The following is a 14,255-nucleotide window of genomic DNA, read 5'->3' as shown; positions in this document are numbered from 1 at the left end:
AGAATTGTTGTTAAAATGTTTAAAAGATATTCAAAAAAATCATGTGTTGGCTTGTAGATCTGCTATTTTCAAATAGCTGATGTAAAGTGGTAAAACTTCGCCTAGTCGTTTTTTGGGGGCTTGTTTTCATAGACCTGGCCGCTTGTTTCTCTTGCATAATCTGGCAACGCACTGTTTACCTGCATTACACCTGTAGCCTACTAGGGAGGAAGTGGACAGATATTGAATGAAGCAGCAGAAAAGGGTAATGGCGCCACGCAGAGAAGGGCCAAGAATAAGGTGGATACGGGCTGGGGCGGAACCTGTCAGCAAGGAATGTTAGGCGGGAGGAGTAGGACAGATTTTCTACGTCATCCCAGTGGGCGCTCCTCAATAGCAGGTGAGCCAGTTAACACACAGAAACGTGCAGTGGTGGAAAAAGTATTCAAATTCTTTACTCAAGTAAAAGTGCTAATACTGCTATATAGAAGTAATCTGTTACAAGTAGAAGTCCAGAATAAAAAAATTACTTGAGTAAAAGTACAAAAGTATTGGCATCAAAATGTACTTAAAGTACCAAAAGTAAAAGTACTAAAATATTTGAAAATAGCAGATCTACAAGGTCACAACGCGTCGCGATGCGATGCGTTGTGAGCTTGTAGATCGGCTATTTTCAAATAGCTTGGGTATAAAATAGGGCTAAAGTGGTTAATGTATGTTTCATAAAATCATAATTTATATCTGAAAAGTAACTAGTAACTAAAGTTTTCAAATAATTGTAGTGGAGTAAAAGTACAATATTTGCCTCTGAGATGTAGTGGAGTAGAAGTAAAAGTATTGGAAATTGGAAATACTCAAGTAAAGTACAAATACCTCAAAATTGTACTTATGTACAGTACTTAAGTAAATGTATACTTAGTTACTTTCCACCACTGGAAACGTGTGAAGGGAGGAATCAAATGGCATACGAGGTAGAAAAAAATAATAGATAAGAATGTTATTGTGTCAGAATACCGCTGGTAGGCCTATGTAACGCGATTGTGGGTTTATTTTTTTTATTCTTTGATTTATATGTCTCTCTCTTTACTCCTTCTTTATCTATCCATGTGGGATTCCTGTAAAGTATCCATGCCGGTGTTTAAGGCACTGGTCAATGAGAACTGTCAAATCTAAGAGACTGGGTCACCCTTGTAATTGGATGGTGAGCCATTTAGCCTTGTGGGCTCAGGACCGTCTATCATTTCATGATAGATCTTCCCCCCTTTTTGTGCTCCATATTTCCCATCACTCCCCACGTTATGCTTATGCTGCATAACAAAATTAATCAATGCTTAAAAATAAACAATGTTGAATGAGGCCCACTGTTTCGATAGTATAGATTTGTTCACATAAACAACTGTAGCAGCTGTATATACCCCCTCACACCGGCACAATGGCAACTAGATAGTTGTACTTTTGAAAAGGAGCCATTTAGCCTATATGCAATGGAATTGTTTTTCCAGGCGTATAAGGAATTCAGCTCAGCGGCTCTCTTGGCTTGTGTTAGAGTAATAATAGTCATTTTACATAAAATAAACAATGTGTCTTTCAAAAGGGTGAATTGTCATTAACTAGCAACTTTAAAGTCTTGTAGACTGTTTTTCCTCACTGTTTCAACATGAATGAATGGCAGTGAATAATGTTTAGAACTGTAGCCTACTAACCTATACTAAACTTAGTATATAATCTTCACTGTAGGACTCCTAGGTTCACTTGTTGCTTTGTGTATTGTGGGTTGTGTGTGTGTATGCGTGTGCTTAGCCTCTACTCCTGTTGTGACTGACTGTCAGAGTGTCTGAGTTCTTGTTGTCCTAGTCTAGTCTTCTTTGCCTTGTCATATGTTTTCCTCTTTGTCTCTTTCTTCGGACTGTGCCCCGGGCCAGTGTAATAGCACTGCAAATACCAAACCTATGAACCGGAAACCGGTAACCGGTAACTGGAACTATTGCCCCAAAACACACTCACCCCCATTTGTTTTACTGAGGTTTAGGTTAGGTATAAGGTTAGGTTTAGGCATAGTTTTACTGAGGTGAAGTTTAGGAATAAGATAGTTCTAGGCATAGTTTTACTGAGGTTGCGTTTAGGAATAAGGTTAGGTTTAGTTTAGGCATAGTTTTACTGAGGTTACGTTTAGGAATAAGGTTAGGTTTACGCATAGTTTTACTGAGGTTACGTTTAGGAATAAGGTTAGGCTTAGGCATAGTTTTACTGAGAATGTGTTTAGGAATACCTGGTGGCGCCGGATTTGACCCGGGGCGAGCGTTCTTGTATTATATGAACCTATAATGCATACAGTACACTTACTGTATGTACACACAATGTTTTGAAAATAGGGGCAGTCTCTGCTAATGGCTAGAAGTCCAAATTAAACCGGTATGGTCCTTTAAGCAATCACTATCCTGACTTCACAGACCAGCAGGGCCACTGAAGATAAGAATGGCAGAGCTGGCTGGTGTTACAAAGTATGTGTGTCTTGTGTGTGCTCTGTGTGTATAATTTTAGTTTAATTAGCTGGCGTCTCTCTCCGGAGGGACTATCTGTAGGCCTGTCACAATTATTACATAACGTAATCGTCTAATTGCAATATTATTTGAGATAATCGCAATTATTTTGTCATAATCGTTTCCATGTTAAAAAAAAGATCTACAAGCTCACAACGCGATGCAGCACGTTGTGAGCTTGTAGATCTGCTATTCCAATTTGTGTGTGTGTGTGTGTGTGTGTGTGTGTGTGTGTGTGTGTGTGTGTGTGTGTGTGTGTGTGTGTGTGTGTGTGTGTGTGTGTGTGTGTGTGTGTGTGTGTGTGTGTGTGTGTGTGTGTGTGTGTGTGTGTGTGTGCGCGTGTGCGAGCGTGTGTGTGTCACACAAGTGACATTCTTTAGTGTATGATTGCTGTTGTCATGTTTTCAATTGCATCTGTCACCCAAAGAAAGGGTGGGCTGGATGTTCTATGAAGTGGAAAGCACCTGTATCCATGGAGCTATACGCATAGTTCAACAAAGTCTTGTGTTTATCTTGTAATCACCCCGGCAATAACCGAAACATGACCAGACCATCTGCAGCCTGTCGGAAATTCACCAGTTATATCTGTTTCTCACCTTTTTATTGAATCTAAAGTTATATAAGACTATCTAGGTGCTTCATCCGTATTAGCCCAGACAGACTGTAGTCACCATGGCAACATACCACGTCTCAAACAAATCCGCAAGGAGCAGGCGAGAATCCAAAATCCAGAGATCAGGCTGTAAAAGGTCAAATACACAGATCAGGCAGAACCAGGTTTCAGGGAAACAGAACGCAAACCAGAGGTTATGGAGTCAAGACTTGAAGCACTAGGTAACGACACTTGACAATAAGGCCATGAGTGAGTGGGAATACGATACGATACTATAATACTTTATTGTCAGCCCACACTGACAATTGTCTTGCGACCCAGCAGCCACACATGCAATACACACATTTGACATATAACACAGAAACAAAACAAAATTACATACATAAAAACATGAAGACAAGAGCAATGTCCACCGCTCAGCCTACCCCAGGCTGTGGCCAGACTCCAGATTCGACTGATGGACAAAGGACTTCTTCGGTCTGACCTTAGTGTATGTTGGAACACCATATCTCCCTCCTGAAGGCAGCAACCGATATTCTCCATGCAAAACATGGCTAGTGTTTGAAATGATGATTCCTTGCCAACATTGGTGGAAAAAGTACTCACATGTTTTACTTTAAGTAAAAGTATCAATACTGCAGTATACAGTACTTGAGTACATGTACTTACTAGTTACTTTACACCACTGTTATACGTAGAGGTATAGAGTCTCTCAAGTGGTTTGTTCAATGGTCCAGTAACAGTTACATATCTGTAGGGCTGGTGAGGGAAAGCGGAAACAGGCGAGAGAGTGGTCTGATTATTTAGAGCACAATACATGTGAGAATGCAAGCGAATGACTATCGCCTGCCGAGGCAAAATTAAATGATTGTTGTGCTGAGCGTGGGCAGTGCAGTGTGATGCACACGCTGGTTTGTAGTCTGACTGGATGCTGTTGTGTTGGTCACACATGAGCACTCACTAAAAAAAACACAGCGGTGTCATGAACTGTCTGTTGTGTACCTTTATTATGTGGTGATGTCCTAGTGTTTCCTGTTTTGCCTTGTTGCCTCTTCCTGTCTTGTCTCACCAGTATGTAATTGCATCTGTAGTTCACCTGTGTCCTGTTCAGTCTCAGCCACTCACGTGTTGATTGTAGTGTTGTTTCACCTGTGTCTAGTTAGTCTTTGTGTATTTAAACCTCCCTGTATTTGAAATTGGCTGATATAATTATAGTTGCTGCTGTGGTAGTCCTGCCCTTGCACCAACTGATTTGTAGACAGCTTATTGTGAGTTTGATAATAAATGATCATTGAACTTGATCTGCTCTGCCTCATGCCCGGTGTTCACTCTCCATTCCGACATCTCACCACTCCGACTAGTGGCTTCCGCGTGCGGTTAGGGTTAGGGTTAGGGTTAGGTATAGGGTTCGTCAACGTCGGAAAGGCGACATGTCGGAAAGGAGAAATGCACCCCTCATGCCCTGCCTCTGTTCTGCATTTGGGTCCAACACATGTCCGCTATCGAGACAAGAGGTTGAACTTTGACGTCGGGAGCTTCGGCTCTTTGTTCACAAAGAACCAAATGCATGCGCCAAATAAGTTAAAGGAACACTTCACCCCCATTTTCAACCATGTCCTCATCTTCATATCCTCATCTGTCTCTGGTCTGTGTCCATAGCCCACCTCTGGGACACGAGTAGAAGGAAACGGTGCCATCTTATAATGAGCATTAAGGAGCTGTAAGTGATTATTTTTTGTTAAACAAAGTGTTAAATAGTATATCATGATAATCATCGCTATAGAGTGTTTTTTCAGTAACATGGGTCTCCCAGTCTTTCCAGCTCCTTAGTAAACGGGGAATACATTTTCATGTCGGTAACCTCTCCCGACATGAAATATCTCTCCCCTTTCCGGTCTATAACTACTTCACTATCAATAAAGGCATAAACCCCCCCCCCTCCCCAAATAAAACAATATTGTTTGTAATGTTCATACACTTGTCCACCCAGTTCTCATTGACGTCAATGCGTTCCATCAAACTTATGGCTCTCATTTGTGTCAATATTATACCATAGATACACATATCCTACCATAGAACACATATCCTTCTCTTCTTTACATAGCCTTCATTGGTGCATGTATGACCATAACTTTAGGCCTGGTAACGGCGGGGCTGAGGAGAGACATGTGAACAGGTGTTTGGATGTGTGGGGCAGTCAGGTGATGAGGAAAGTAGAGAAAGTCTGAGGACATCTAGTGGATCAGGGATGGAACAGCAAGGGCCAGCTCAGGGAAAGTAGAAGGAAAGTACATGGCTGGAGGAGCCATGTCCTTTATTATTAATGATCTGTAAAATTCTGACATTTAACACTATCAGAATGGAATGGAATGGAAGCAGTGGTGGAAAAAGTACTCAAATTCTTTACTGAAGTAAAAGTATCAATACTACAATGTAGGAAAAGGAAAAGTCCGGAATTAAAAATTCACTTGAGTAAAAGTACAAAAGTATTAGTATCAAAATGTACTTAAAGCACCAAAAGTAGAAAGTACTCATTATGCAGAATGTCCCATTTCACAAGTTTTCAAATGTATAAAATGTATACAAATCTTTTGAAAATAGCAGATCTACAAGCTCACATTTTGAGCTTTTTTGCAAATGGCCGAAATGTAAATACTGTAGGGCTCAAGTGGTTAATGTATGTTTTTTAATAATAATAATCACCCTCATTATCCATAATATCTTTTTATTTTGCTGATTGTACAGCTTTACTATTTGCACTATAATTAATTGTCACTGAATTCTATTTTTGTGCTGCGGGGGGGGCTATTTTGCAATATCCATGTCATTACTTTGTGATAAATGAATACAAGCCCCCTCATTATACTCACTTCCCTCTGTAGCCACTACTAGCCAGCATAGGCTGCTGTATTTAGAGACCACAGCAAAATCCTGGATCTCAAATTACATTTGAGATTGATTCTCGTAAAAGGGGGGGAGGGGGGCGGGGGGCACACACTTAGACACAGAAAGATATTGATTGACGTAAGTTCAAAGCTCAAGATATGACTATTTTCAGATCAGTGCATATTGTAGTAGTGCCTACAAATATATCTGAGTAAATCAATCTGGATATTCCTTTGCACATGAAGAAAGAGAATCCATCTTGTAAAGCCAAGCTCCACTATCTGAGTAGTTGAATTCAAGTAATGTTTGATCTCAAAAATATCTTTATTCTCCTCGGTAATTGACATCATCAATGCATGTGTGTATTTGTGAAAAAACATAATTGAAATATTATAATACAGTTCTTCATCAATCTAACAATTGCTTCATACACGTAAACATACTTCCATACTTTTGATTGGCTGTGAAAAATAACATTCCCCAACATTATAGCAATTGAAAAATCATTGATTTAGGCATTAAAACAATAATACATGCATGATAAGATTAAAGATAACTTAAGCGGTAAGCGCTAGTATATTCTATTTGAGTGTAGCCTGTGGTTCTCAACCTTTTCAGGCTGTGACCCTCCAAAAATGATAATATTTGAACTGGGGATCCCCGCACCTTGACAAGCACTTGAATGTAGGCATTCAATTTAGTTTGACTCGGTTCCACAGATAAATATTGTGAAAATAGCAGATCTACAAGCTCACAACGCCTCACAACACGAGCTTGTAGATCGGCTATTTTCAATGTTTGCCTTTTTCTAACCGTATATTATTTGACTATTTGGCCAATGTTTGACCAGTTTTTACAGTATGTTGATTATATTTGATGCAGTCAGTAATGGTCCTTTTTCTTTTCTTTCTTTTCTTTTTTTTTTTTGGTATAAAAAAAGTCTTAAATTGTCACTTCAATGTCATCTTGGGACCCCCCCGGCCCCCCACCCCCCAAAATCATGTGGTCACAGGTTGAGAACCACTGCTGTAAAAAAAAGAAAAAATTATTGGTCTACATTAAAAAGGACTGGGATGAGCGCCTGCATTGGGGAGAGAGCCAGGTTGACATTGGGATTCCCTGTGGCTTGACATGGAATTATAGTCCAAACAAAATGACAAAAAGAGGGTTCGCTGGTAGTGACTCATGCTTCCCTATATTAGACCCATGAAGCTGTCCCTTTCTCTCTGGAACCCCGGTCTCATGCAGAGAGTGTCAGTGACTCCAAGGCTCTGCCACAGCCCATCGTCGCATATCATTATTTTCTATAGTCTTGTGTCTCTTTCACAGTGGTGGAAAAAGTATACTAACATGTTTTACTTAAGTACTTAAGTCAAACGTATAAAATGTATACAAATCTTTTGAAAATAGCAGATCTACAAGCTCACAATGCGTCGCATCGCGACGCATTGTGAGCTTGTAGATCGGCTATTTTCAAATGGCCAAAATGTATATAGGGCTGAAGTGGTTAATGTATGTTTTGTAATAATAATCCAAATGTACAAAGTAACTAGTTACTAAAATGTTCTAATAAGTGTAGTGGAGTAAAAAGTACAATTATAAAAAAATAAATACTCCAGTAAAGTAAAAGTACTTTAAAATGTTACTTAAGTACAGTACTTGAGTAAACGTACTTAGTTACTTTACACCGCTGCTCTTTCATCTTGACACATTTTATCCCTCCATCTAAACAATTACTTTTGCTTCTGTTTTTCCTGCAGATCAGACTTTGAAGCGCTCCCACCTCTCCGGGCGAGGCAATAAAAGCACTCATGTGTGATTGGGAGAATCGGAGCATCGGTCTCATTACAGTGCGCCCCTGGTAAAGGAAGGAGGACCCTCCGGTGGTTTACACCTCTCTCCCACACGTGCAGGACATGTACGGCAGTGCCAGAGCAGTAGGCCATATAGAGAGCAGCCCCGCACGGTCCCCGCGCCTGCCGAGGTCCCCCAGGCTGGGCCACCGGAGGGCCAACAGCGGGGGCGGGGGTAGTGCGGGGGGCGGCGGCAAAACGCTCTCCATGGAGAACATCCAGTCCCTCAACGCCGCCTACGCCACGTCGGGGCCCATGTATCTCAGCGACCACGAAGGGCTGGGCTCCACTGCCACCTACCCCAAGGGCACCATGACCCTCGGGCGCGCCACCAGCAGGGCCATGTACGGCGGCCGCGTCACCGCCATGGGCAGCAGCCCCAACATCGCCTCGGTGGGGCTGCACCAGGCCGACCTCCTGTCCTACAGCGACCTGGGCTCCCTCTCCATGCTGCACCACCACCACCACCACCAGGGCGTGCCCTCCGCCCTGCTGAGGCAGGCGATGAGGAGCAGCGGCGGGGAGATCCTGGAGATGCAGGCCCAGCTCCGGGACACGCAGAGGGAGAACGAGCTGCTGCGCCGGGAGCTCGACCTGAAGGACAGCAAGCTGGGCTCCTCCACCAACAGCATCAAGAGCTTCTGGAGCCCCGAGCTGAAGAAGGAGCGCATCATGCGCAAGGAGGAGGCGGCGCGCACCTCCATCCTGAAGGAGCAGATGAGAGTCACCCATGAGGAGAATCAGGTAAGGCTGCGCCCATCGTCCGCACCCTCGCATTCACGGGTTCGTTTGAACGCCGGATTTTGATTTATTCTCAATCCATTCTCTTTGCTTTGGTCCCTGCCTTTCAGCGTCAGTCTCTCTCTCACTGTTCTTCCTTGTGCTTTGTGCTCGTCTCATCATTCTTGTTTCTCCAAAAGGCTCACTTTGTCAATCTCTGAGTACTCTCGCTCTTATCACGCTAAGTTATCTCAATCAATGCATTGCTGAACCTCTCTGGAAAGAGTTGTGTGTTTACAAAAAGATAATGAACTGGTTGTAAATGAATTCAGTCTGGCTCTACATACTGTAGTTTCTGATAATACTGTTTGAGAGAAAGCTAACTGGATGAATCCATGAGTGGCATGGTATTTCTTGTCCATTGTACTTCAAGAACCTGCCCAACAGGTGAATTGTGTGTGTGTGTGTGTGTGTGTGTGTGTGTGTGTGTGTGTGTGTGTGTGTGTGTGTGTGTGCGTGTGCGTGTGCGCGCGCGTGCGCGTGTGTGTGTGTGTGCACACTTTTTTAGTCTAGGATTTATTTTTTCTCCCCCTTCTTCTTATTTTCTTTTTCCTCTCCATTCCATTTGGCCCACCTGGCACCCATTGGCGGCCCCCACTTTGAAAACGTGTGCTCTGTTCAGCCGAATAGATCTACAAATCTGTTGTTATCCTGTAGCAATGACACACCTGTTGGATATGAAGTAGATTGTTTTGTGCAGCGTTGCAGCTGCAGACAAATAGAACGCACGGTACAATAAATGAATGGTATAATGAGGAAGGTGTCACATATTACTGGACTGGGCTCTGATGTGAGTTTTGAGGCCAGGCGAGCCGTGATGCAGCAAATTGCAAAACGCCTCAAGCTAATTTCAGTGGCTGAAAAGTGCCAGCTGGTTGTGGCGTGTTCGCCTCAGCTCCGTCTGAAGGCCTGATTTATGTGTTGGCTAACAAAGTGTCGTGCGACGTGTCGATCGAGAAATGTATGTTTTTTTGTATGTTTTTTCCGTTTTTTAAATACGTTCTTTTCGGTCGGCGATTTGTCGCGGAGCATAAATCAGGCTATACTTGAGTGATGGCCACCGAACATCCTCAGCAGCAGGCTAGCTATTCATTACTCTCAGCGGCAGACACTGTCACTCCACCTCTCAAGGTTACAGCAGGATACTATTAGGCTGATGTCTGACTCCCACCGCGTGTGTGTGTGTGTGTGTGTGTGTGTGTGTGTGTGTGTGTGTGTGTGTGTGTGTGGGTGTCAGCTGCGTGCACACACTTGTGGACACGTGGCTACGTGCCTTCGACACATTTAAACTGAGTTCTTCAGTTCAGTAGAGGTGACGCAATCTGCAGTCAGTGCACTAGCTGGTCTTTGGAGAAATGACCTATAACTACTACTATAGGACGCCCAGCATTCTGCTTCACAAGTGGATGCCCTCCAGCTCTGGAGATCCCTAGAGGGCTACATCAGGGACCTCACATTTCTCTCAAATCTAGCGTGGCAGTCTATAGAGCAGTGGTTCTCAACCTGTGGGTCGGGACCCCCAGGGGGGTCTCCACATGATTTAAAGGGGGTCCCCAGATGACAGTGAAGTGACAATTTAAGTAACCTTTTTAATACCTAAAGAAAAAGAAAAGTAAGCAAAGAAAAACACCATTACTGCATCAAAAGTAATCAACAAACTATACTGAAATAAAATGAAAAAACTTGGCCAAATTGTCAAATAATAATGGCTACAAATAAAGCTTTGAACACACAGTTATAACATTGAAAGTATCATTACGTTACCTCATTACATACAGTACAGTTCTGAACTTGTGCGATTGCCATTAATCCATTAAAACTGATAAAGCATCTGTGTGTCATTTTAGCTTTTTGCGTTGGCTATTCAATTGCAGATATACAAGCTCACAGCGCATCACTTCGTGCCGCGCTGCGAGCTTGTAGATCTGCTATTTTTTTAAATATTTTTTGAATAATCTTGAAAGTGTGAGTACTGATTTAGAAGGCATTTGTAGAATCGGTCTCAGGTCTTAATGGGTTAACAACATCAGTAAAATAATCCTTCCACTATGTATCTCAGTACTAGCGTAGCACGCAGTGTTGGAATATTCCCAATTAAACGTGTCAGTGCGTACGGTGTTTGCGCCCATCCCCACATCCATGAATAATGGCTGTTCGTGACCACGTTGCTCCCACACATGAAGAGAAGCTTGAACACACGGGTTATGATGACTAAGATGACACACATGCACAAGCACGCACGCACGCACGCACGCACGCACGCACGCACGCACGCACGCACGCACGCACGCACGCACGCACGCGCGCGCACACGCACACGCACACGCACACACACAGGCATATGATCGGTGCTTAAAAACATACTGTGGGTCCTACAGTATAGTTTGGTACCCTCCCCCCATGGCCCGGACCGCTACGCCAGCGGTCCGGGCCAGGCTTCAATGTAGCCTGACAGCGCATCTCGGGTTCGAGTCCCGATCACGACAGCCTTTCCTCCGTGTCACTCCCCATCTCTCTCTCTCTCCCCATTTCCTCTCCGCCTACTATCAATTATAAAGGCATAAAAAAAGCGCCCAAAAATAGATCTTAAAAAAGAAAAAGACTGTGCTTCCTCTAGCTGGGGCCATATATATATAGTAGTGTACAGCACATCTGTCTTTTCACTGCATGGTGACATGCAACAACCCAGAGCTCAAAGTTTTTTTTTCTTCGCATGGCTTCAGCAGAAAACCATGTCACGTCTCAAGAAGCTGTATCTGTGCATAAACAGAAGTGTGATATGGGAGGCTTAGCCTCCATTTTGGGGATTGGGTTGATGAGTGCTGACTGGCTGGCTGAGCAGCAGGCCTCCTGAATCAGTCAGATATGGTAGGCTACACTCCTCTCTCCAATGGACTCACTCTGGCTTCAGCAACACAGCCGTTTCTATACCAATCAAGTCCAAATGACTTAGAACAGCTTGTAGCATTGTTGTAGGCATGGGCAATATATTGGGTATATCGTAATATTGCGATGAGGCATAAGTGGTTTTAATGACTTAAGCCTTATTTTATACATTATTTTTTCTTTCCAAAACCTTAAAAAACGTCATAAATTATTACAAGTATTTATATTATCATTACAATATAGGTACAATATCGATATCACAGTATTTTGTCAAAAATATCGTGATATTTGATTTTGTCCATGTTGCCTAGCCCTACATTGTTGTACTAAATGGTCACGTCTTAGTGTGTAAACCATCTTGCTATTCTCAAGAAGAAGCAATTGTCTTGTGCTGTAGACAGTTTTTTCCATTTATAACCACTTAAGCCTGAGACCGACATAAGAGGAAAATAGCTGATGTACAGTACAAGCTCACACCGACACACAATGTGTATAGTTTAAGGATATGCCTAGGCTATTTTAGAGAATGTTTGGCCATGACAACATGCCCAAAATAGGGATGCCAACGTTAATGGGGCTAACAGTGGTGGCATTATAATATTTAGACAGATTACTTCACGGTAGTACAAGTTCCCTATTGTAAAACATGCATTGTTACTCTCACATCATCTGACTTACACCATCTCTATCTAGAGATGGTGTAAGAGTAACCATGCATTTCTCAGGTGTAATTTTTCACAGCATAAATTATTTATGACGTTATGCTTGTGCTAATAGAGGCTTAAGGCACCTGAGGCAAAGTGCAAAGATCTTCTGTGAGACAGATGTGATGATTGGCCTAAAATGACTCTATAATTAATGAGGCAATTTGTTCTTCAGTCAGCCTCTCAACTAGCCCAATGGGTAGGAGCAAACCTTCCCACTGGAACCTTGCTTGCATTCAGGACTCATGCATCCCACGAATCAAGATACAAATGAGCAGTTACAGTAACTAGACACATCTGCCTTTTATTAGCTGACACACTTCATTAACTCTGGCGGGAGGGATGTAGATATATCATTCACAGCAACACAGCCCAGAGATCTGAAACCCACGGACAAGGCTAAAAGATAGACATGGAATCCTGCCATTGTACAGAACACACGTACAAATGTAACTAAATGGACCCCTCGGCACACTCTCTGCGTTACATAAGGATAAATTAACACAGGATTTGAACTGTGTGCCCATGACAGCCCCATGCTGCTGCTGTACACGTTACAGTGAACATATTCAGCTTCTACTTAATCAAGCTGAATAGTCAGACAAGCTCTTCTTACAATCAATATTTACCAACACAGAGAACAGTGAATAACTGATATCATGAATAGCTGTAACTCCATCAGAGGCTGTGTACAGAATACCGTATATTATAGGCCTGCTGAAGGTACACATTTATCAAACACAGCTCTAGGCCAGCGGTTCTCAACCTTTTCAGGACGGGACCCCCCAAAATAATCATATTTGAGCTGGCCGGGGCCCCCCCACCCTGACAAGCACTGGAGTTGAGGCATTCAATTTAGTTTGACTCGGTTCCACGGATAAATATTGGGAAAATAACAGCTCACAATGCCTCGCGTTGCAAGGCGTTGTGAGCTTGTAGATTTCACAAATTTTGTTTGTTTCTTATATTAGTTTCTTATATTATTTTACAATTTGGCCAATGTTTGACCAGTTTTTCATTTTATTTTGATACAGTTTGTTGATTACTTTTGATGCAGTAATGGTCTTTTGCTTTCTTTTCTTTTTCTTTAGGTATTAAAAAGGTTACTTAAATTGTCACTTCACTGTCATCTGGGGACCCCCTTTAGATCATGTGGGGACCCACAGGTTGAGAACCACTGCTCTATAGGCTGCCACGCTAGATTTCAGATGTGAGAGAAATGTGAGGTCCCTGATGTACCCCTCTAGGGATTTCCAGAGCTTGGGGGCATCCACTCGTGAAGCAGAATGCTGGACGTCCTAGTAGTAGTTATAGGTCATTTCTCCAAAGACCAGCTAGTGCACTGACTGCAGATTGAGGGCGGATTCACACTATGGTCCCAGGTGCGCACCCCGGACCACATGGCAGATGTTGTGGTAGTGTGAACGTAGCGTACCGTTCCCCGTAACGCATCACCGTTCCGTACCCGAAACCACCTGGGGAGGTAGTCTCGGGTCCGATTGCTGCGGACTCAGGAACGGTACACGGCAGTGTGAATCCATCCGTACCAAGAGAAGGAAGTGGACTACTAATCATATATCATTTATATATTTTTATAATGACGCATTATTTTAGCTGGGCTATACCTTCTCATAGTTCTACTTGAATGAGAGACGACGTTACATTTTGAGGTTTCAAAGACCAATGCACACACTGCTTTGGTTGTTGTTTGTGTGATAGGTTTTTCTTTTTACATTAACCCCAGCATCCCTTTTCTGAGGAGAACTTTAGCCAAAAAAAATACAGATCTACTCACGCTGCGAGGCGTTGTGAGCTTGTAGATCTGCAATTTTTAGCAAAGAGGTATAGGTGTAGAGGGAAAAAGAGCAGACCAAGTAAAATAAAAAAAGTTTAATCTGAAACACAATTTTATACAATATAGAGGGGGTCCCTGCTTCATCTCTCTCTCAGCTAGGGTGGTCCTTGGCCTGAAAAACGTTGAAGACCCCCTGATCTACAGCTTATATTAGTGGTC

General features: G+C 42.8%; 1 protein-coding gene across 1 annotated transcript in view; it reads left to right on the top strand.

Annotated features, from left to right (window-relative positions):
- Window positions 1–7,934: 7,934 nt before the first annotated feature.
- The window catches only part of erc2 (ELKS/RAB6-interacting/CAST family member 2), a gene marked incomplete at its 5' end in the record, with an annotated part of 60,496 nt that continues 54,175 nt past the window's right edge, over window positions 7,935–14,255 (top strand). Inside the window, one exon of the mRNA XM_084061843.1 lies at window positions 7,935–8,615. Coding sequence (XP_083917969.1) covers window positions 7,935–8,615 — 681 coding nt within the window. The remainder of the gene's footprint in view (window positions 8,616–14,255) is intronic.

The sequence above is a fragment of the Gymnoscopelus microlampas genome, assembly GCF_963454915.1.
Source record: "Gymnoscopelus microlampas genome assembly, chromosome: 7".
Lineage (NCBI taxonomy): Eukaryota > Metazoa > Chordata > Actinopteri > Myctophiformes > Myctophidae > Gymnoscopelus > Gymnoscopelus microlampas.
The sequence above is the reverse complement of the archived record's forward strand: the minus strand, read 5'-3'. Positions and strand labels throughout refer to the sequence as shown.